General features: G+C 42.5%; 1 protein-coding gene and 1 long non-coding RNA gene across 3 annotated transcripts in view; one reads left to right on the forward strand and one right to left on the reverse strand.

The window, feature by feature from the left end:
* ARNT2 (aryl hydrocarbon receptor nuclear translocator 2) overlaps positions 1-24299 on the reverse strand; it is a 177392-nt gene that overhangs the window by 31411 nt on the left and 121682 nt on the right. For both annotated transcript variants that reach the window (XM_081290101.1, XM_081290100.1), the window contains exons 9-12: positions 15006-15082; positions 13504-13638; positions 11004-11078; positions 3940-4091 (exon numbers count right to left, since the gene is read on the reverse strand). In XM_081290101.1, coding sequence (XP_081146227.1) covers positions 3940-4091; positions 11004-11078; positions 13504-13638; positions 15006-15082 — 439 coding nt within the window. The remainder of the gene's footprint in view (positions 1-3939; positions 4092-11003; positions 11079-13503; positions 13639-15005; positions 15083-24299) is intronic.
* On the forward strand, positions 1841-23734 carry LOC308646742. Its single transcript, XR_014021466.1, has 3 exons — positions 1841-1998; positions 17838-17962; positions 23325-23734. It is a non-coding gene; the product is annotated as an uncharacterized lncRNA (long non-coding RNA).

The raw sequence follows: 24299 nt of genomic DNA on the forward strand, positions 1-24299 counted from the left end.
CAACTGAATCTTGCATAAATGCTGGAAATGAATGAATGATGAAAAATTTTAAAATATCAAAAACTCAAAAAAAGGGGAGCTTTAGTCTGCTTTTCTGACCCAAATGTAGAAGACTCTGTTGGGTGTCCAGCCAGGTATCCAGCAGGGTGGCCTGGATTTGCTGTAGAAGTAAGAGGCTTCAAGGACAGGCAGGACTTGAGTTTGGAAGAAGGGGACAGGCTGTTCAGATGACACCCTAGAAACCTAGGTAACAAAAAGCCTCAAGTCTGGTGTGCACAGGCACCATGTACTCGACTGTGGGAATAACTGGGGCAAGGTCATGGGTATATAAAGGGAGAAAAAGAGTGATGAATGGAAGAAAAGGCAGGCAGGACTGTGAGAGGAGGCAGCTCTAACCAAGAACTAGTCCATTTGGTGACTCTGAACGGGAGAGGTGCTTATCTATGTTCATGGTTTTTGCACAGGCAGCCTCAGCCTGAAGTGGCTGGAGGAAGGCCACAACAGGAGACATGAGTCTGGTATCCCACTGCCCCATATCTGGCTCCATCCAGTAAACAGGCACACCTGTTGCCTCTGGCTTAGCAGCTCCTGAAAGAGAAACTCAGCTTGCCACCCTCCATACCCTATTTATCTGTTGAACAGAAGAAAAGTCATGGAACCCTGAGCCCAGTCTGACTCTTACCCCTGCTTCTCAACCTTCCCTGTTTTCATCAAGGCAAGGGCCAAACACAGGCATGGCACTAGAGGATATTTTTATGCTCCTTGAGTGAAAAACCTCCCTTTCCATGTTGGAGGGAGGAGGGAAATAAAATATCCTCAATTTGATTGAGTTCTCCAAGCTTAATTAGATAAACTCTGATACCATTATCTCTTTTTACATACCTGGGAAGCTATGACTTCTTGTATTTGTTCCTGAAAAACTTATAATCAAGAAAGTCTTGACTACAACAGGAAGGTAGAAGAACCAGAGTACTCCATCAAGTAACTCAAGGGAGAAGATGTCAAGAAAGAAGAAATGGTTAAATAGACCACTTGGGGAGAAGAAACATGACAATGAGTTATCCTATGTGGGTCACTAGAGGGTGATGGCAACTTCAGGAATGTTGGGGCAAAATCCAGGCTGTAAGAGGTTAAGAAGAGATGAATGGTCAGGAGGTGACTCTGCTGGGTGCATTTAGCAAGGGCAGACAGGAGAGAGTGCCTTTGTGGACTGGCAGGACAGGGGGTCCTCCATGATCAGGAAGTTGTATGTCTGTTTGAAGGCCTTGGGAATTATCCATCCTCAGGAGGGATGGACAAGACATTTGGGCCAGGGAGAGAGAAAATATGCCAGGAGATAAAGAAAATGAAGGTTTTGGCTCTAGAAGGAAAAGGCAGAAGAAGAGGAGCAAAGGGGCACGAGATGAACCCACTTATGAGCATGAGGAGGCACAAGCAGGGCCCTGGCCTTCCTCTTGGAGGGATTGTCAGAACACAGGCAGGCACTGAAGAGACAAAGAGGAGCTGAGTTCCAGTTTCTTGGAGCTGCTCCCAAATTGTCAATCTGCTTCCAGAGCTGGCAGAGTCCCTGCTGCCATTGCTGACAGCATCATCAACAGCTGGGGCAGACACTGGTCTGTGCTGTCCCTGTGTGGCAGCCTGCTGGAGCACCTCACACATAGAGGGTCCTGCAGAACTTGCACAAAAACTCCTGATGCTAGGGGAGTCTTTTCCCCACAGTGTAGATGAGGCCACTGAGGTTCAGAAAGGGGATGTGACTCATCCATTTGGGAAATGACATTGAAACCCAGGACATCTGCTCTCTGAGGGATCTTGCGTGGACTTGTTTATTCGGCTCTGTGCCTTATACCCAGGAGCAGGGCCAACGCTGAGGGCCCACAGAGTGCTGCTGATCGTACCGGAGGCTGCTTTGTGGTCTCCAGATAGGAGTGTCCACATTCAAAGGGTTTGAGGACTGCAACAAGAGACAGGGCAAGGCAACACTGAGGGTGCCATGAGGTGAGAATGACTGCAGGAGGCTCAGTCCCCAGGGAGGCTGCTGAGAAAAGGCATCACAGGTAGGTTCCCGGAGGAGGTGGGGCTGGAAAACAGACAAGTTTTGAACCTCGGAAAACGAAGGACACAACAGGGAGATATGAGGACATTCTCAGCATGCCAGCCTTGTCACACACCCAGTTAGCTGTGGCCCTCCTCATCACCTGGGCATGGCTTCCACATGCATCAGCTGAGTTAGCCTTTGCACAAATGTTGTTACTGTTGTTGGTTCCTTGGCCTGGTACAGATGCTCCTGGGACATGCAGTGGGTCATATTCTGATAAACCCATATGTTGAAAATATCATCAGTCAAAACTGCACTTAATAGCTCTGACCTACCAATCATTTTAGATTAATACCATGCACTGTGGAGTGATGGTTGTTACATTTTGTGATTATGGGATGGGCTGGGAGCTGTGGCTGCTGCTGTTCAACATCTTGAGAAGTTCATACGGCATATGGCCAGCTGGGGAAAAGACCCAGCTTCAAAATTTATTTTATTTTATTTTATTTTTTAAAGAGAGAGTGAGAGAGGAGAGGGAGAGAGAGAATTTTTAATATTTATTTTTTAGTTCTCAGCAGACACAACATCTTTGTTGGTATGTGGTGCTGAGGATCGAACCCGGGCCACACGCATGCCAGGCGAGCGTGCTACCGCTTGAGCCACATCCCCAGCCCCCCAGCTTCAAAATTTAAAGCATGGTTTACACTGAACGTGTATCACTTTCATGCTATCGCAAAGTTAAACTATCATTAGTCGGAAACTATGTCCTTGAGACTAAAACCAGAGAGATGATGCAATCTGCCTACCATCATGATCACTGTGCTGAGTGCTGAGCAGTGTCTGGCCCACAGTTCTGAGTTCAATATCATTTAGTTCTCACAGTAACTGCCCGAAGGAGGATCATCACAAATCACAGGTAAGGAAGTGAAAGTTAAGAGACAAGTGACTTGCTCAAGATCACACAGCCAGGAAGCAGCAGAGCCAAGTTTACAGCCTAGATCTGTCTGCCAGCTTATACAGGATACTGGAGAATCCCAGAATCCAGCAGAGATACTAGGGCTTGAGGCTCTGAGAAGGAGTAGGAAGGAATGCTTTGGTGAATGGGCAGTAGTGCCCACCACAGGCCACCTGCTCCATGTCCTAGAGCTGCCAAGGGGCTCAGTCTCATTTTCTCTACCAGCAGGACCAAGAATCCAGGCACATACACCTGCCACAGCAGAGAGCAGAAGGGGAGCACCCAATAGCTCCATTCTGCTGGGTTCTGTGTTCAGAGGCAAAACAATGAGGAATGGAGACCATAGTACCTCGGCCTAAAGGAAAGGGACTGACATGGGCCACTCAGTCCTTTGGGCTCTTATAATTGAGAAGGAAGAACACAAGAGGGCTATTTCCCATGTGATGGGGGATCCATACTCTCAATTCCTTTTGTTTTATTCTGCAGTACTGTAGATTGAACCCTAGGGTTCAATACCACTGAGCTATATCCCCAGCTTTTTAAATTTTGAGACAGGGTCTCTCTAAGTTGCCCAGGCTGGCCTCAAACTTAAGATCCTCCTCTGGAGTAGCTAGGATTACAGGACTGTGCCACCTCCCCCAGCTCTCCCCATTCATTTTTTTTTTTTTTGTTTTTTAGCTGTAGACAGACAGCATGCCTTTATTTTATTTGTTTATTTTTTAGGTAGTGATAAGGATTGAACCCAGTGCCTCACATATTCTAGGCAAATGCTCTGCCACTGAGCTACAGCCTCAGCCCAGGTGTCCCCAATCTTGTTCTTTAGCTCTGTGGGGATTTCTAGCTTTAAGTACAGCCTGCAGGGGGAAAAGAATCCAAGTAAAACTTCCAGCTCTGGACCCAAGTGAAGGCGCGGGGAGGCCTGCAGAGAGGGAGGCTGAGCACGTACTTGACGTTCGTGTTGGTGCAGATGATGTACTCGATCTCATCAGAATAAGGGTTCTGGAATGTGAAGCTGCTGGTGCGGATCAGCATCCATTCACGGTTCTTGGTGCGGAATCGATACATGACCGACAGTACTTGGCCTTTCAGCTTAACCACCTGAGAAAACATATGGAGACGGAAGTCAGCAGGAGGAGGGAGAGGCACCAGGCGGTGGTCACCAGAAAGGTCAGCGGGACCTCAGCGGGACCTCAGAACAGGGGCACTGTAGCCAAAAGACAGCAGGAGAGGAAGAGGAGTGGGGTGAGGGGGAAGTGAGGGGGGCTGCTAGCTATTGGAACACTCCGTCTACTTCCCCTGTGAAACAGGTCATGCTGTCACCACTGTGTGAGAAAATGACTGGTGAATGCTCATTTTATATCAGAACTTTTTGCCCCCACCTGGTGCTGAGGATTAAACCCAGAGGTGCTCTACCATGGAGCTACATCCCTGGTCCTTTTTTTAGCAAGACAGGATCTTGCTAAGTTGAGGAGGCTGGACTTGAACTTGTGATACTCCTGCCTCAGGCTTCCAAATAGTTGGGATTGTAAGCATGTGCTACTGTGCCTGGCTATATCAGGATTTTTAATTTACAAATCAGATCATGAGAGCTCTGTAACACTTGAGTTTTTCTTCTTTTCTTGGCTGCATGGGTACTCTGGGTTTGATGCTATTATCCCTTGCTGTTCATGAAGTTATTTCTTTATACCTCATGGAAAAAATTCCTAACCTCTGTTTAACATTGAAAAATGAATTCCAGAGAGTACTCTTAGAGGAGATGTTAAAAAATGATAAATTTGTAGGCATTATTTTTTTTTTCTTTTGGTGATGTTGGGGATCAAACCCACAGTCTTGCATATGCTAGCTGGCAAGCACTTTACCACTGAGCCACATTCCAAGTCCTGTATACATTCTTTATTTGCATGTATCTATCACCACTTTTAAGTTGCAGTTTGTTTTCCAACAGACTTTCAAATGTATTACTTCAGGTATATCCTCACAAGAGTTTAAGGAGGAGGGCTTTACTATTTACAGGTGACAATACTGAGACCCAGAGAAATGAAATAGGTTGCCCAAGATCTGACAACTTTGGGTGAAAAGCTGGGACAGGAACCAAGATCTTATTTCCAAATCACAAGCTTCTTTTTAGTCACACATCTTGTTCTTTGCTCTGTTTTGACATACACAACCACACAAAGACATGCAGAGATGTGTGTGTGTGTGTGTGTGTGGCACAGCTCTCACACCTGAAGCATCAACAGAAGAAAGAGAAATGACAAATGACTAGTAGGTAGAAGAAGCCTGGGTGTGGTTAAACCCTCAGGACAAGATAAGACAAGCAGAAGTTCTCTCCTGTGACTGGCTAGGGCTGGTAAATCTCCAGGCATCTTGCCTGAAAGATCACAGAGTGATTGATGATAAGAATGGGGACTTGGTCCCAGGGGCCAGGGAATAAATGACTTCCCCTTTCCTAACATACACTTCATTTGTACTCTCCTCCTTCTGAGTGTCTGCCATCCCTACCAGACTGTAAACAGCATGGAGACAGTGGCATCTTGGTTATGCAAGCCTCCCTGACCCCAGCCTGGTGTCTGGCACAGAGGTGGCACTCAAGGCCACTTCCTGGACTGACTCTATGGCTCAACAGGCCTTGGAGGAAGACAGATGAAGCCTGAGGGTGTCAGACAAGGCTCCCTCGTAGGAAATCCCAAGTGATAAATAAAATGAACAGAGAGCTTGAGGAGGGTGGGAGGCCTCTCCTGCCATGGTGGGAGAGGAGGCAGAGCTAAGGATGGGGTGAGCCTAGCCCACTCAGAGGCTGCTGCTGGCAGTGAGTCTGTGGCCCTAGCAGAAACTTGGCTATCCCTCACAGGGGCCAGAGGTCAAGGCCATGTGCCCTTTAGGTTTACAGAATGGGGGGCTCCCCCAGGGGATTCCTTTGTGCCTGCACTGGACACAGGAGAAAGAGGCAGCCACTGTCCATGAGTTGATATCCTCACCCGCTGCATTCTGGGGACACGTGTGGAGGGTATGTTCCTTCTGTGTTTCTTCTAATCAGAATACCTGAGGAAGTGCAGAATACTTAAGCTGCATTTTACAAGCATGCAGAAGGCACATCTGCACCAAGCTGGGCCCCAGGAGCTATGGAGAAAGGAAGAAAAAGGGAGCCACCAGCTCTGCACCTCCTGGGGCCAAGTCACAGCTAAGCACCTTATGCGTGCTCTGTCACGTAGTCCTCACAACTGTTTTTTGTACCTGGAAAGCAAACCTTGAAGCAGACAGATACATGGCCTGAGGGCTCAAGATGAAGAAGTGGCAGGGAAGCGGCTCAGTCCTGAATCTACTGACCTCAATCCTCTTTCCAGGGATCCCTATTGCCAAAGTAGAATCTCTGACCCCAAACAGCAGGCAAAATGACAGATATACATCACCTATAGAGTCTGCTACATACCACTGCACAAACCTAAGGTCAAATGGCATGGGGTTGGGCTGGGGTTGTGGCTAAATGGAAAATGCAAACTTAGCATGTGCAAAGCTTTCTGAGTTCAATCCTCAGCACCAAATACAAATAAATGAAATAGAGATATTATGTTCATCTACAACTAAAAATATTTTTAAAAAAATGCCATGGGGATACCAGGCAGGCAAGGAAAGATGGATTGTGGCTGGGATCCAGAAGGGGCTCCTGGTGGGAGATGGGTTTAGAAAGGTAGGTAGAGTGTTGGCAAGTGAAGATGCTCCAAGTACTCTTCTGGCAGGAAGCACAACATGAGCTGGACCACGTCTATAAGGCAGTTCAGGTGATATGGTCCAGGTCTTTGACCAGAGAGACACAACTAACTGCTTAATTTAGGTGTGATGCTAATAATATAGGTGACTGCAAAGACGAAGCTCGAAACCCAGCTTAGCATAGGTCTTCATGACCCAGCTCTGCTGTCATCATCACCATCACTATAGTGATGGAAGATGTCTCAGCAGAAAGTAGAAGGAAAGGAATGCGAGAGCCTGCCTTAAGTTTCAATGTGCTCAGCTCCTACAACTGACTCCTCAGTAAACTACCTAGAGAAGGAATCTAAGAGCAGACAAAACTTTCCTGGCCCTGGACTGATGCACTATTCCCACACCAAACTCAAATTCCTTACAAACCTGATCATGTTCTAAGGGACTCTGGTTTGAGTGACTAAATACTTTTGTTTAAATCCAGAATGTAAGTCTGAGTCTTAGCTGACAGCCCCTTCTCTGCTTTTGCAAGAATAAGCCACATTTGTCCCTTGCCTTGGCTGCCAGTGGCTGGAGCCAAAAGAACACAGTGTAGGGCCAAGGTGGGGTATGCTCCAGAATGTCCTTGTGCTGCTCAGCTGCTGCCCACTAAGCCCTGGGACCAGGCTTGGGGCTGCCAGCACCTGGGTGGTGCTTCCCTGGCCTCCCCTCCCATCTGATGAATGAGGAGCCAGGTGTGGAGTGTGGTATTGTCAGTGAATGCTTTGGAGGGAGACGGACCTGATTTCCAGCCTGAGTCTGTTACTGCCTTACTGTGTGACCTGGGGCAGGCCACCAAACTTCTCTGAGTCCTGGTATCTACTGGGAAAAAGCAGGAATGACAACACATACTGTGTAAGGTTGATGATTATATAAAACAATGAATGAAGGAGGGTCTGGCTTATTCCTGGGCACAGAGCAGAGGCTCCGTTACTGTTAGTGATGAAACCATTTCCATACACCAAAGAGAATGAAGCCAACCCAACTCATGCCTGATGATACTGGGTGATGCAGCTTATCATCACCATACATACTGAGCGAACATGCGGCATAAAAAGACATACCCTCCTAATGGTTAATCATTCTAATTTCACATTTTTCCAAAACAAAAGCTACCTGCTCTGGTTCTGATCCACTTAGGCTGTTTTAAGCTACCCTCTACTGAACTCTACACTTAATGAAGGAGATAATGATAAAAAGCACAAATATGGAGTCTGTCTACAGGGAAGTTAGGTTTTAATAAAGAAGAGGGAAAAAGATCAGGCATGGTGGTGCATGCCTATAACTCTAGCAACATGGGAAGCTGAGGCAGGAGGATCTCAAGTTGGAGCCAGCCTCAGCAACTTAATGAGACCCTGTCTTAAAGTGAAAAAAAAAAGAGGTTGGAAAGATAGCTTACTAGTAAAGTGCCCCTAGTTTCAATCTGTAGTACTAAAAAATAAAATAAAACAAAAATGGCTGAGGATGTAGCTCAGTAGTTAAAGTACCCCTGAGTTCAATCCCCAGTACTACAAAACAACAACCAACCAACCAACCAACTCCCAAACCAACCAATGGACACATAAATAAAACTGGACTAGTTGTGAACTAGACTAGGGGCTGAGCTGGCTGGGGCCTCTTTCTTAGCTACAGTAGTTCACTTATCATGTCTCTGAGATAAACTAAAACCTAAAGGATAAAATGTCAGTCATGTAAAAAGTGAGGGAAAAGCATTCCCATCAGGGTATGGACATGAGCAAAGTCCTTGTGGTGGGAAAGAAACCATGTTCAAGGTGGCCAGTGTGACTGAAGAGCAGTTTCTAAGGAAAAACGAGATAGGACAAGGCTCATGCAGAAACTTGTGAAACTGTGGCAAGAAACTGGGATTTGATTCTAGATATCCTGAAAAACTATTGGCAGATTTTAAATAGAATGTGACAAACCTAGCTTATGTTTTCATAATGGCTTGAAGTGAAACAAGAGTGAAAGGTAGAGAGACCATGGAGGGAATTATTGCAGGAGTCAAAATGGGAGATGGGGATGGCCTCGTTGAGGGGAGTGTGAGCAAAGGAGGCATGGACTGTAGGTGTCTTTTGGAGGAGTTCCAGAGGACATGCTGAGGGGCTGGGTGTACAGAGAGATAAAGGGAAGAGTGAGGGGCTTGATTTCTGGCCTGAGCAGCCAGGTGAGCATGCTGTGAGGGAGGATGAAGGCTGAGAGAAGAGCTCTGTCTCTGAAGGTTACTGGACATTTGGGTGGAGATGTGGAACAGCTACCTGGATAGAAGCAGATGTGGAGCCAGAAGGACAGGCTGGGCTGGAGTTTTCTTTTTGGAACTAGGGATGTGGACGAGGGGGCCCTTGACCACTGAACTATATCCCCAGCCCTTTTGATTTTTTATTTTGAGGCAGGGTCTCACTAAGTTTCGAGGTTGGATTCAGTGATCCTCCTGCCTCAGCCTTCTGAGTTGCTGGGGTTACAGGCATGTGTCACTGCACCTGGCTGGGCTGGAGTTTTCTACTAGATATCACCTAGGGAGATAGCACAGAATGAAAAGAAGAGAAGGCAGCAAGAATGGGGTCCTTGCCATCATGGCTTGAAGAAGAATGTACTGGAGGAGGAGCCCACAAAGGAGGCTGAGAAGTGGAAAGAAAACCAGGAGTGGGTAATATTACAGAAGGAATGAGCAGAGTGTGGGGTAGGAGCTTTGCCCACACATGGGACATAAATCTTTGTGCAGACATGGCAGTGCCTTCAATGGGCTTGGCTGCCAGAGAGGCTCCATCTAAAACACTTGCAAAGAACAATGTCAAGTGTGTACGCCTTCAGATGAATGATAGGCTATTATTACTCCCTCTTGAAAAGAAACTCAAAGGCTTCTTTCTTGTAATGTTGTCTGCTCTCTTCTTTCCCAGGGCTGAGAGGGGGACTTTAGTGTTCTGCAGAGAGAGAGAGAGAGAGAGAGAAAGAGAGAGAGAGAGAGAGAGAATCCTCTGTCACCACAGCTGAGCCAGCTCAGCAGGTGACAGATCCTTACTTTGAGTCAGTTTTCTTTCATTGACTATGTGGTACTTGGCACTTTTCAGCACTGGGCCCTATTAAATTCACCTGGAACAGCAAGATGTCAGCTCCTACCTCCTACAACTCCCGTGAGATTCCATAAGATAGCATATGTGCACAGTGCATGGTAGGCATTCAGGAAACAGTAGCTAATAGTAGTGATGCACATGATAGTGTTATTAGGGTGGCTTCCCTGTCAGGCTCCCAGTAATCCTAAGTCCCTCCCTCTCCTTCACCATCTCCAGCTGAAGTATCACTACCAATGAAACTGTCTCAAGTTTGTTTCCCATAGTTCCTGCCCAACTTTTGGCCCCATTAACTCTTGCCCAGGCAATTAATTTTTTTTCCTATTTTATTGGTGCATTATAAGTATATACAATAGTGGAATTCATTATGCCATATCATACATGACATAACATTTGATAATTTGATCAATCTTGTTCCCCAGTATTTTCCCTTTCCCTTCTTGCCTTCCTCTCCCTGATCCGTTTTCTCTACAGAAATCCCTTCTACTATTATTATTATTGTTATATATTTTTTTTTGTTAGTGTGGACTCATTGTTACAAAGCTCCTGAGTTATTTTTGTTTCCAGTTATTTTCCATATCTGCATACCTGGATCACCAAAGTGTTTTTTTCAAAACATTGCTCTGCTTAAAATCCTCAAAGGAATCCTCACTTACCCTTAGGTGACCGAGGAGATAATCTAAATGCCTTAGCATGGCATGCATAAGAGGCCCTAAAAATTTAGCTGTGCCAGGCTCCTTCTCAATCACTTCCCACTACATCATCCCTCCTAGTCATCCAGCTACAGAACTGCTGAGGATCCTCCTGCTAGGCCACATTCTTCTGCATCTCTGGCCCTGCCCCCAGAACCCCCAGTTCAGGGAGTTCTCTCATTTCTCCCATGCTCACCCTTGAAGACTCATTCCAATTGTCCCCTTCTTTGGGATACTCTTCCTGCCTCTTGCCCACACAGCTGACCTCAGCATCTTGTGCTGTATGGTATTTTCTCCATGTCACTTGAGAGTTCTTCTCCCATCACCCTCTAGTGACCTCCTCATGTATCTGTCTTCTCTGCTGGATAGTGAGCTGCTTCCCAGCAGGCCCCTGATTGATGCTTTGATTAGGAAATTGCAGCCTGCCAAGCCCATAGCAGGACTAGTCTCCTACCAGCCATACCCACATGCACCTAGGTTACCCAGGATCAGCTGGGAACAAGAATGGGCAGCACCTGCTGGAAGCTCTCACGCAGATGGCTCTGATCCTCAGGGTGGCAGAACTCCAAAATGTCCTTTCCCAGAAGATCCTAAATGAAAGAGAAAAGCTTTAACAGCCCCAAATTCCATTTTTAATTATTTATAACTATTAGACAAGAGTGTTCATTTATGTCTTCTTTAACTCATCTCTTCATCCTGCACCACCACAGATTGAAAAAAGAAAAGCGGATGCCAATTTTTCCTGGAGCCATAGAGGGTCTGGCTTCCTTGTATTCATTCTAAATTCCTTTGGCACACTCCATACCAATTTCTAATTTTGCTAAGTCACTAGATCAGCAGCTTCAGAATGCAATTTTATTTTTGTTTGCTTTGGAGATGCAAGCTATAATCAACATATTTTAATAAACATTGAAAGAAAGCAAAAGGCTAGCAGACGGACGGATGTGTTGCCTAAGAAAACTGAAACTGTTTAAATGTGGAAACTGTAGTTGCCTTGTGGCTGAAGAAATGAGGTTATCATAAAATAATTGTGGTTGTTAAAAGTCTGTTTACTGTCCACCTTCTCTATGGTCTATGGTTTGCTCAAAGGACCCAGCTTTAACCCAAAACAAAAGTACATTTCACAACGACACAGAGCAGAATAAGATAAACTATCAAAGGCCAACTTCAAATGTGTTCTGGAAAGTAGTCCAGTTGGAAGCATCTTAAATAGCAAAGGATGTAAACTAACTCATTGATCGGAACCCACATGGGCACACACTGCCAAGAGTGAGCTGACACCAACAACGCAGCAAGTTTTATCTTTGTGCCCAGGAACAAACAGATGCTCACAGGAGGTGCTGGAGGATTAATGTATCTGAATAGAAATGTGCTGCCATCAGTGCATTTGCAAACAGATCAAGTTTCCTTTTAATTCCATCCAAGAGTCTCCAGGTTTGTATAAACCTAGACATGTAGAATTAGGCAAAGGTTCCAATATTTCTGATGGGAACTCCTTCTAGTTCTAAGATACATATGTAGGGCTAAGAAAGTTGCTTAGTAGAAGAACACTTGCCTAGCATGCGTGAAGCCCTGGGTTAATTCCCAGCACCTCCAAAAGATCAATAAAATATCTATGTCATTGATATTCTATCAATATTTCCAAAGTATTTTCCTCAGAACAGCATCTTTTTCTTTTGTTTTTAATTTTTTTTTGTTTTGAAAGAAATTAAAATCTACAGAAAAGTTAAAAGGATAGTAAAACAAACACTTGTGTATCTTTTATACAGATTTGAGAACTGCCAATATCTTGCCACTCTTGCATTTTATTTTTCTTCACATATGTATCTATATGTATATGTGCATATGTATCCATGTACACATAGCTTATAATTTCTTCCTGAACCACTTGATGGGAAGTTGTAGAAATCATGCATGACATTCTCCCCAAAGTATTTTTTTAATATAACACACACACACACATATACATATATATATTTTTAGTTGTAGATGGGTATAATACCTTTGTTTTGTTTATTTATGTTTATGTGGTGTTGAGGATTGAACCCAATGCCTCATACATGTGAGGCAAGTGCTCTACCACTTAGTTACAACCCCAGCCCCTCCCGAAAGTATTTTTAGCATGTCTCATAAAAATCACATCCTAAAATCACATCCAAAAAAAAAAAATCACACCCCAAACCACAATGCGTCATACTATTAACTTAAAACCAATAATTGTTCAATAAGATCACTCAATAATCTGTATGTGTTAATATTTACATTGTCTCCCTTGTATCTCTTCTAGCTAGACGTCTTCAGGCCCAGGACACAGTTCAGGCTTTCACATTGTATTTAGCGATTTTATTTCTCTGTCTTGACCTGGGACAACCACTCTTGCCTTGTGTTTCTCATGCCACTGACTGAACCACATCCCCAGTCCTTTTTATTATTTTGAGACAGGATCTCATTAAGTTGCTTGGAACTTCGCTAAGTTGCTGAAGCTGGCCTTGAGCTTGAGATCCTCCTGTCTTGGCCCCTGAGTTGCTGGCACTATAGCTGTGTGCCACTGTACCAGGTTGCCAGTGACTTTTACACAAAGAATCTGGAACAAAGATCTGAAAGTGTGGCCCATGCAAAATAGGCTTCTGAGAGGAATTAGGAAAAATGAGGTAGGCATCTTTACAAGATTCTCTCATGCTAATAAATTTTGTAAAATTACCTTAACTCTAGTTTGTGAAAAACCAGCTTGAGAATAAGAAACTGCACAAGCTAGGGAAAAGTTTACAATGGACTTTTTCTTTTGTGTGGTGTTAGGATTAAACTCAGGGCCTTGTATATGCTAAGCAAGCACACTACTGCTTAGTGTATTTTCTTGTTTGGAAGGATATCACCTAATCTGGGCAAGGCACCTAGATTTATTGGTGTTTCTCTGCAATATCATTATGCTGTATCTCAAACAAATGGGACAAATATGTGTTAAGGAAGTTTAAATCTCTAGCCAACTGCCCCATGAGCTCAAAACTATCTACTAACCTGGGGTTGGTAGCCAATCACACTGATGCATCTTGGATCCACAAATGTGATGATTCCGTCAGAGTTATGGCGAGATAAGAACTCTGTGGGCACTGACATCCCATTCATGTCCATGCACACGGGAGAGCTGGTCACCTGCAATGGGAAAATCCACAGCTTAGGTGCTACTGATGGAGATGGTGATAGAGAATGGGAATCTAACATCACACATTCTTTCATGTGACTGGTACAATGAGTGTAAAGCGCTCAGAGAGGCCAGGTTATGCCTTTAACTAAACAGTAAAAATGGGCCTCTTTCTTTACATTTCTGAGTTTATGTTTCCTGATTAGCCAATGGGAATAATGAAACCCATAACCTCATAGGTTGAGACACTGCAGGTTAAGCCTTGGCACAAAGTTGTTGCTAAATAAACATTAATGCGCCTTCCTTCTCCTGTCTTCCCTTCACTGAAAATAGCAAAATGAGCCTAAGTAACTGGTTAAAATATCTGGAAAGTGTATGTTTGTGGACTGAATTTGCCCAAATATTCTTTCTCTATTAATCAATTAGAATTGCCCATGGTCTGTCACATTGTATGAAACTGCTTATTTATTTATCTGAAAACACTCAGACCTAGGAAACCAGGGACACGAAGGGTTACTTTGCCCATGTCTATCATGTGTCCTCTCAATAGGATAGGAAGACCCTAATTATCACAAAGATATGAACAATCCAGTTGACTGAGTAGTTTACTCTGTGTCAGGCACTGAGCACATCTGACTCTCAGAAGATAAAAAGGCATTCCCTGCCCCGGAGGATCTCACAGGGGATGGTGTCATGCTCAGCTAACCATCACACACTTGGTTAACAAAGCCATCCTGCACTCAGCTAACAGTAGCACAAGGGACAGCAAAGAGATGATGGCTAACGTGGGAACCCAGTGCTAGAGAGAAGGAGGAGGAAATGATTAATTTTGACTATGGAGATGGGGAATCATTTTAATTGGGTTTTGGAGGATAAATTGATAGGAAGTACCCAGGAAGAAAGAGATTTTTTGAAAGAAAAAAAGGGAACAAGGAAATCCCAGGCAGAAGAAACAGGCTGTGAACACCAATAGAGGTGGGAAATCACACGATGGGTTCACAGAGAAGGAGAATAGGATGTGGTGAGAGAGGACAAAGGGAAGTAGATAAGATTGGAATAAGGAGTTTGTACTTCATCACTTGGGCTCCAGGAAAAACACTGAAATGGTTAATCAGGGATGTGCTGTAGGCAGATCTAGACTCTGTTAGGGGAATGGGATGATATAACCCTCACCCAACAAGACCTCTGCTGTTTACAGTTCATAGTCCCTTTCTTCCCCCCCGCCCCACCCCGATTTGGCCTTGTTCTTGTCCTAGAGTGAGACACAAAAGTCAACAAACACTGGGTACAGAGGAGAACAGGCATCCAAGCTCACAATTTCTTGTTCTTTGCACTAAGCTCTTTTTTGAGATGAAAACAGCTCTGATTATTTTCTTACCTGGAGTCTCCCAATTGCCACAAGGCAGTATTTACTGCCTTGTCCCACATCAGCATCTTCTTCAGGTATTGTCATTCCTGAAATGAGAAATGCCAGCATCCTCAACATGCCCAGGGGAAATGGAAAAGGGGGATTTCATCTATGCAATCAAAAGTAAAGATCTGCTGCTGGCTATTCAGGGTTGGGAAACTACCTAATGAACTAATAGTCCCTTGCTCGTTTCCTGCTCATCTCTCTGCCGCATATCTTTTGATAATTTCATGGTCCATTATCATCTCCATCTGTGGATGATGCAGAAAATATTAAGGAAGATGAAATGCAGATTGTTCATCTAAATATATTTGCACAATTTGGCCAAAACATTTACTTAAGGAATTTTAAGATGCTTAAATGGGTCTTCCAGGTCATGTAAATATTTCAACCCTCTGTTGACAAAGAATTAAAGAAAAACCAAAAACAAATAAAAATTACTGAAGGTGAAATTCCTAACTTGTCAGGCAAAAGAATACAGCCAGTGTTTCCCTTAAGGTCTAAGAAGAAAAATTAGTGATGTTTATGCTGATTAAGCACAGAAAACCAGTGTTAAGGGGAGAAACTGGTTAAAACAATCTTCATTATTCACTCTCAGAAAAGGATCCTCTGTTTGGTCCAGGAAGGGTCTGATCTCCAAGGCCCCTTGTAATACAAGGTTCTTGAACATCTGCAGCTGATTAGAACTACTGGAGAGAAAAAGCATTCCATTTTCATACCTCCTGGGCAAGTGGTGTTAAGTAGAAAAGTTCCTTTAATACTGCCTAACACTTAGCATTAAATATTTCCACACTAGATCAGACCTGAGGCTCATGGTGTAATAGTGACACAAATACAGTTCACCATGCAGACTTTGAAGGGAATGTTAAATATCACCGTGGTTCTGAGAGCCAGAGAAATGTGACTCCTGCCTCCTTCCACTGCATACCCCCCTCTTCTTTCCATCCCTCAGAGCAGGCCACTGATCTCTTTAGTTTCTGATTTATTCTGGCTGTATTTCTTTTGTACAAATGAGCACAGTGATGTCTACTTTCTCGTATCTTCTTCCTTCTTCTATGAAGAAGAGTGTACAATACACATTCTTTTGGGCTTTGATTTTTGAATTTAACAGTAAGTCCTGGAATTCCTTCACACTTATTCACAGAGCTGGCTCTTCCTCAATTCTTTTTCAGAACTTCCCACTGGTTGGTTGTGTCTTGATATGCCATGTTTATTCAATCACATTCTTCTATGTATGAAGATTCAGGTGTTGCCAACATTTTGTGATTAGAAACAATGCCACAATGGATAACCTTGTGCATTTATTTATTTATTTTTTGATCACTGGAGTTGTGTCTTCAGGGTGGATCCCTAGAAGTGGGATTACTGGCTCAAAAGTGAATACAGATGTAGTTTTGTTTTGCCAAATTTCCCTCTAGAAAGGTAGCATTAATTTGCATTCCCACCAGCAAGGCATGACAGGGCTGTTTCTCTGTAATTTTGACCAACAGAATGAGCTGACACATTATTTAATTTTTGACTCTGTGACACATGAGAAATAATAACACCTTAATGTTGTCTTAATTGGCATTTCTCGAATTATAGGTGCATTTGAATATTATTTCTTGTTTGAGGACCACTTTTATATCTTGCTTTATAATTAACTATGTGCTTGTGTTTCCCATTTTTCTATTGGGATTTTGGTCATTGATCAATTTCTTAAAGTGTTTTTATCGGTACATTACAGTTACATAATAGTGGGGCTCATTTTGACATAATCATACATGAATGGCATATAATTTTCTGCACTTCAATCCCCAGTGCTGCTTCTTTTCCTCCCCTCTAACCTCCCCCTACTCCCCTTTTTTCTACTTTACTGATATTCCTTTTATTTGTATTTAAAATGGATGCTTTACAGGTATTTATAAAGGCAGAATTCACTTGTATATTCATAATAACACATGTACATATAATAATATGTACATAGCATAATTTGGTCTATCAATTTTTGAGAGTTCTATCTATATTAGGGGTATTAGGCCTTTGTGGTACGTGTTGTGAATATGTTCATTTAGGTACTTCTCTGTCTTTTGACTTTTAGGATGAGCTAAGCTTTTAAGATTTTTATGTAGTCAGCTTTACCAAGCTTTTTTTTTTTTAAATGTCTGGAGTCTGAGCCACAGTTAGCCATTTCCCACTCAGAGATTACAGAGAAACTCACCTTTGTTTTTCCCCTGACACTTTCACGGTTTCATTTTTTACACTTAGATCCTTAATTCAATTGGAGTTAGTCTTGTATAGGATGTGAGATATGAATCTCATTTTAATTTTTTCTAATTGGCTCTTCAGTTGATCTGCTGATATTTGTTTAAAAAGTAGTGATCTGAAGTGCCACCTTTACCACCTAATGAATTTCCTTATGTTTGCTCATTTTGGACCTTCCCTGCTGTTCTGTTGACCACTTAGCTCCCCCAGCCCAGTGCCACACCATGTTAATTAAAGGCTTTCGTCTATGATTTAATGTCTGATGGCATTTCCTTAGTAATTCTTTTTGAGTGTTTTATTGGCTTTTTTTGGGGGGAGGGTTGTACCAGGGATTAAACTCAGGGGCACTCAAACACTGAGCCACATCCACAACACATTTTTGTGTTTTATTTATAGATAGGGTCCCAGTGAGTTGCTTAGCGTCTCGCTGCTGCTGAAGCTGGCTTTGAACATACCATTCTCCTGCTTCAGCCCCTGGAGCTGCTGGGATTACAGGTGTGTGCCACCAAGCCTGGCTTGGCTATTCTTTTTTTTTAATTTTTAATATTTATTTTTCAGTTTTCGGCAGACACAACATCTTTGTTTGTATGTGGTGCTGAGGATTGAACCCGGGCCGCACGCATGCCAGGCGAGCGCGCCTGCTTGAGCCACATCCCCAGCCCCTGGCCTGGCTATTCTTGAAGGTTAGTATCAACTTATCTAACTCCATAAAACAGCTTGATGGTATTTTTATTAGGTTTGCATTAAAATTGTAAATTAACTTCAGGAGAATTGACAACTTTATAATGTTGTTGACCTAATGGGGCACAGAGAATGTTTTCTCATTTGTTAAAACTTACTTTTGTGTCTTTCAGGAGCATTTAAACTTTTTTTTCTCATATAAACTTATACTTTTACATTTATTAAAATTCTTCCTAAGTATCTGAATCTTCATTGTTGGTATTGTAAATGGGGTTTTCTCCAGCATTATATCATCTATTTATTCACATATATGCAGATGATTGATTTCTTTATATTAACACATTGTACCACACCACTTAATTATTTTATTGCTTCAGATAGTTTTATCATTGATTCACTGGGCTTTTGCAGCTATATTTTCTGATAATCTGAAAAGAAAAGACAGTTTTCCTTCTTTTTTACATATTCATTTGCCTCTAAGCTTCCTTATTTAATTGTGTGACTAACACTGCTGTTACAATGTGGTGCAATTGTAGAGGTAGCAAGTATTTCTGCCTTGCTTCTGGTCTTAGCAGAAATGACTTCAATGTTTCTCTATTAAATAAATACTGTCTATGGACTCAGATAACTCTTACTCAGTTAAGAAATTATCTCTCAATTATTGATTAACATTTTTATAAGTCTCTTTAATGCCTCTCTTAACAGTAGACAAAAGGATTTTAAAATCTGCCCTCAATGTGTTAGAAAAGGCTGCTTTATTTGAATTATGTGAAGAAAATACAGCCTCACACATCAGTAATTGGAAAAGGGAGACACTTTTTCAGAATATTGTGGATATTCTGGATATTCTTCTTTGACGTTTTCCTAAATCTTGGCAGATCATAATTGCAAAAGGGGACAAAGCAACATAAATTCCAAAACTGTATTAATTAATTTTTCATACAGTTTTATAAAACAGATTGGCTTAACTCATGGATCTTCCCCCACATGATTGTATACATCATGTACTGGTCATTTAGAAAATATTGATTTATTAAATTATACAACATAAAAAAAATCCCACTTTCACATCACCATCGATCTCCTCAGAAACATCTCTAGATGTTGATCAAGATAAGACTGGTGAACATGTTTTTAAAATTTGAATTTTCATTAGAAAAATTTGCATTCTACCATACTGTCAATTGTTTCCTCTGAACTGATAGGCTCATTTTATTTGTTCTTTTTTTTTTAGGAGATAAATGCCAAATACACAAGTTTGATTGCTGATATTTTGTCATTGTTTCAAGTAAAAATTGTTGTTTCATGAAAAAGGCAGCTGGCTCAGTTCACAGCCAAACAACTGCATATGTGCTGCTTCACACCTTGGTCATGATCTGGCATGCAGAAGAAGTTGCTTATGCATACTTTCCATTACAGAATTTAATATAATTCATAATTTTTACTGTTTCATCAAGGGCATTCTAAAGTGAAACCAGTTCTCATTGTTCACTTAATCTCTATTTTCCACATTTATTTATTACACATTTATTTACCTTTATTCTTTTTTCTTCCCTCTTTCCCCATAATTCTCCTTCCTTCTGTACTAGTTTTCTAGTTGTAACAAAGTACCACAGATAGTTGGCTTAAACCACATAAATGAATTGTCTCACAGTTCCGGATGCCAGAAGTCTGAGGCCAAGGTGTCAGCACGGTTTGTTCCTTCTGTGGGCGCTGAGGGAGCATCTGCTCCATGCCCCTCACAAGACTGTGATCTCCTGGTAATTTTTGGTATTCTTTGGCTTGTCACTGCATCTCACTGTCTCTGCCTTCACCTTCAAATGGTGTTCTCCCTTTGTGTCAAGACTGTGTCCAAATTTCCTTACATAAGAACATTGGTCATATGAGCATTTTCCAATATGACCAATTATAGATGCAAATATCCTATTTCCAAATAACGTCACACTTTGAAGTCCCAGGGGTTGGACTGTCCACCTGTGAATTTTTGGAGGGACACAATTCAATTCCTAAGAGCTTCTGTGAATATTTTTTGTTTAGTGCCTTTCCTCTACCATGTCAGGTGTGATTCAAAAAGGACATGAACTGAGAGCATCCTTCTGGAACCCATGACAGACAATGCCATGGATCATGAATATTTTCCAAATAGTTACAGAGGCAAATCCAAATCAGTTAATCAAAATGAATCATAAACTAAAGTCCATTTGCCATTTTAAAAACTTAAGTGTTTTAATATAAGGTTATACAAATTCTTATGATTAGATAACAATTTTAAATAGTGATATTGGTAAATCTGGGGACCTTTTGGGGAGGCACTTCAGGGTGTAGGACTGGAAAATGCAAAGAGGAATTTTAACACCAAACATCCCTAGGATTCTGCTATTTTCTAAGATCTGTGCTTGGGAGTTTAAATAGTATGGTCCTACCCTCTTGGTAAGCAGGGGAGACAACAGAGATGCAAACTAACTCTAATATAGTCTGGGCAAGATGGCACATGCTTGTAATCCCAGCTACTGGGGAGGCTGAGGCAGGATGATCGCAAATCTGAGGCCATCCTGGGCAATTTAGGAAAACACTATTTCAAAATAAAAAGCACTGGGGATGTAGTTCAGATGTAGAGCACTCTTGGGTCCAATCCCTGGTACCACAAAATAAAATAAACAAAACCAAAAGCAAACAAAAACAAAAAAACCCTAAAACGAAAGTACAGAGTGACAAAGTCCACATAGACCAACTGTCTGGGGAGTCTCTGATAGGATACTGGTCAAGGCTTTATGCAACAGGATTTATCAGAATTGGGCCTTGTTGAGATCAGCAGAGACAAGGAAGAGCTCCCATGGCTCTGAACAACATTAAGGGGAAAGAGAGTACTGTGCACTGATAGGTCCGGCGCAGTCAAACGCGGCATTGCATTGATGTTTACAGCTGAAGGCTCTGAGCACCTCTGTAATCAGGGCAGAAGTTCCACCTCTCCTGCAAGATACAAGCCTGCAAAAGCACCAATGCACCTGTCCATCATCGTTTATCAGTCTCAGCTGAGCAGTGCGTGGACTTCCTGCAGCCCCAACAGATGCCCCCACAGGCCTTTCACTAAAGCCTGGGCACTGCTGTTTCAGAACAGGTTGCCCATCCTGATATAATTCAGCCTGTTTTGCTTCCTTTTATCCCTTCAAGTTGTGCTAGTTGTCCGTTTTATAAGCTATGAAGAATGAGAAATAGCAAATGCAAAGAAATAGGAAGTGTCAGCCACCAGCAGAGGGATAGAGCAGAGGATTCTTTCAGAGTATAAAAAATAGCTGAAAAAGAAAAAAACACAACAGCTCTGTTGGCTGAAAAGTTCCATATACTCAGAGAAGCCTTGAGGTCATCTTTGAATTGAGAGCTCTGTGTTTGTAATGAGCACTCTGAAAGAGAAAAGCGCATACTGAGTCTTTTATTTAAGCATACAAAACATTCTCTGTGATGCAAAACAGCACAAATAAAAGATAAATGTCAGGTTGGAAAAAAATATTTGTAACCCATACAGTAACCGAAAGGCTAATATTCATAATGTTATAAAGACTTTATAGAAGGAAATAAGAAGGCAGGAATCAAGCGAGTAAGAAAATGAGCAGACAACAAATAAGCAATTCACAGGAAATACAATGAATGCACCCAGAAGGAATGCTTGATTTCACCAGTAAAGAAAATTTAATTTAAATATGTCAACTTCTCCCCTCATTTCTACTCAACTAACACAATTTACAAAATGAGGAAAATGAGTTCATAGGAGCATGGAATAAGAGACATTCTTATCTTCCTTTGAGGGGTAATTTAATGGTAGCTACTACACCTTAAATTTGTCATCCTTATACCACTTTTGAGATTATCTTTCATAAATACCAAAATTCATGGATAAAGACTCATGTGGCAACTACATCAGCTGCAATATCTTTGGTAAGAGTCCCAAACTAAAGATAGCTTTCATGTTGCTCAGCTGGAGAATGAATGATTGGTGGAATAATATGCAATTGTTTAAAAGAACGAAATAGAACTATTGATACTGGTTTGGAAATGATATCCTGAAAAACTAAAAAGATATCAGACTGTGTAGTAATAGATTACATGAGTTCCATTAAAAAAAATAGAAAAGGCTCTACAATGAGAAGCCTTAGGGGGCTGTCAACTGGTTCTTGGGGGCAGAACAAGGGTAGGAAGTGAGGCTGTAGTTTTGGTTTTATAATCTTCAAAAAACTTTTAAAGTGGGTCAACAGGTTAGTTTTTATTCTACAGCTTCCAGATTTCATTAATGAGCAGGAGCTGTTCTTCTAATAGTTAAAAAAAAAGACTGAAAATAAAAGAAGGCCAGCATATGATACTTTGGTCCACAAAAAAGCAGACTTCGTATACTTAGGGAATTTTCCTACCTTACCCCTCATTCTCCAACAACATCAGAAAAACAGGAATGACATACTGAAATTCAGACTTCAGAGACTTGCACCTGATTAGCAGAGGGGACCATGCCTGAGGATAGCAGAGGGTTCACCCAAACATCTACCAGAGATGTAGAGTTTTCCAAACACACTGCCACCAAGTCATGAAATCAAAAGGCATCTTCTTTGGCCCAGCAGGGAGGTTGCAAATGAGGATTTTCTGTCTAAACTTGGACTTGGAAGGTAGAGCTCCATTTCCAATAAATAGAAAACTGTAAACAGAGCACTGGCTACAGAGTTGTAACAATAGACACACTGAGGTTTAGTGGGGCATCAGAGGGATGGAATGAGGTCGCAGTGGCGGCCCTGCCCTAGGCCTCTGTCTTCTCATCAGTAAAAAGAGGAGTGGGCCCTGAGGCCTCCTTGGCCCCTGCTCAGCACTCTGAGTCTGGGTTATCTTCACAAACAGGAGCCCTGCAATTTCAGTGGGAACATAGTGGGCCATTTCCTAAGGGAAAGCAAAAAAGCAAGCATCCTTTCATCCTTCCTTGACTTACTGCCTTGAATAGTCTTTCCTCATTGCAAACAATTCCCAGTGTCTACTCCCCTCTCTCTCCTTTCCTGCCCACCTCTCCATGACTACAGTCCATCCTATGGCCAATTTCATCTTGCCAAAGCACAACCTTGATAATATTTGAACTCATTTTGAAAAATCTGAAAGGCTCCCCTTTGGTTGGCAATTTCACCCCCATTCATTCCATTTGTGAAAAAGATTCTAATGACTACTCCCTTACAAGCACATCTCGGGATCTGTTTTAGTTTATCCATCAGCTCATCCAAGTGAGAATCTTAATGGTTAAGGGGGATGCATGACAGAAAGGCAAATATATATGCTAGAAGAATAAAATGACTTTCTGCTCTAGGTTGCTAAAAGCATCTTCCTGTCTCCCCACAGCATACTGACTACCACAAGGGCCATGTGGAAAGTGACCTGCAGCTTAAGCACTTAGAGCAAACAGGTGTTTGTGTCTGTTGGGAAAAGTATAAACGGCAGCCGTACCCCAGAGAAAAAACCCCAACATGGCGCCTAAGGACTTCTTCTTCCTACCTTCTTCTTCTCTGCAGTGGCGCAAAAAGTTCCCCCCCTTGTGAATTCTCCCGCTGGCGCCAATTTCAAACCTCGCTGTCGGGGAACCTTAGCCCCAATGAGAGCTAATTCCTGGGCGCGGGAGCTGATATCTGGAAGAACTTGCCAATAAACGGGTGGCCTGCCATTTATCTAAGCCCTACCATCTCCCCTTTAGTTCTATATAAGCACACAGCTTTTTGCAATAAAATTGGAATTCTCCCAGCGAAGTGTCTTTGCGTGGGGAATTCTTTCAGTGTCTATTGGAGAGACTTGGTAGAGGCCCGCACCACAGCTCTGGGGGTTGCTTCTCTATACAGGAAGGCACAAATATTTATGTTAGAAATGATGGTGACAAGATTCTCTCTAGGTGTCAGAGACCTAGGCTGTCACTATGGAGGATTCACAATGAACACACTCAGTGGCAAAACTGCCTCTAGAAAAGGATCCTTTAAAGGGAAATGGTCCCTGTGCTGGCACCAACTATGACAGAAGATACATCTATGAGGACAGTGTGGCTCCAACTCTGGGGTCACTAGAGTTGTCTCGACTCAGGAGTCCTGACTCTACCAGATACCAATGGCAAAAACCTTCAGACCCTCAAAGTTTTAGGAAACAGTAAAGGTAGCAGTTATTAATCTGTGAAATGGGTATAACTGCAGTCCCCATTCCACAGTGCTACTGTGGGCATTCTATGAGGAAACGCACAAGAAGCGTTCAGCACAGTGCCTGACATCTGAGGGTCAACCATCCTGGTCTTGTTAGCCCAGTGAAGTGACCTTGTTGTACTTGACATTGGACAGG

Source organism: Spermophilus citellus (genome assembly GCF_964194105.1).
Source record: "Spermophilus citellus genome assembly, chromosome: 4".
NCBI classification, from domain to species: domain Eukaryota; kingdom Metazoa; phylum Chordata; class Mammalia; order Rodentia; family Sciuridae; genus Spermophilus; species Spermophilus citellus.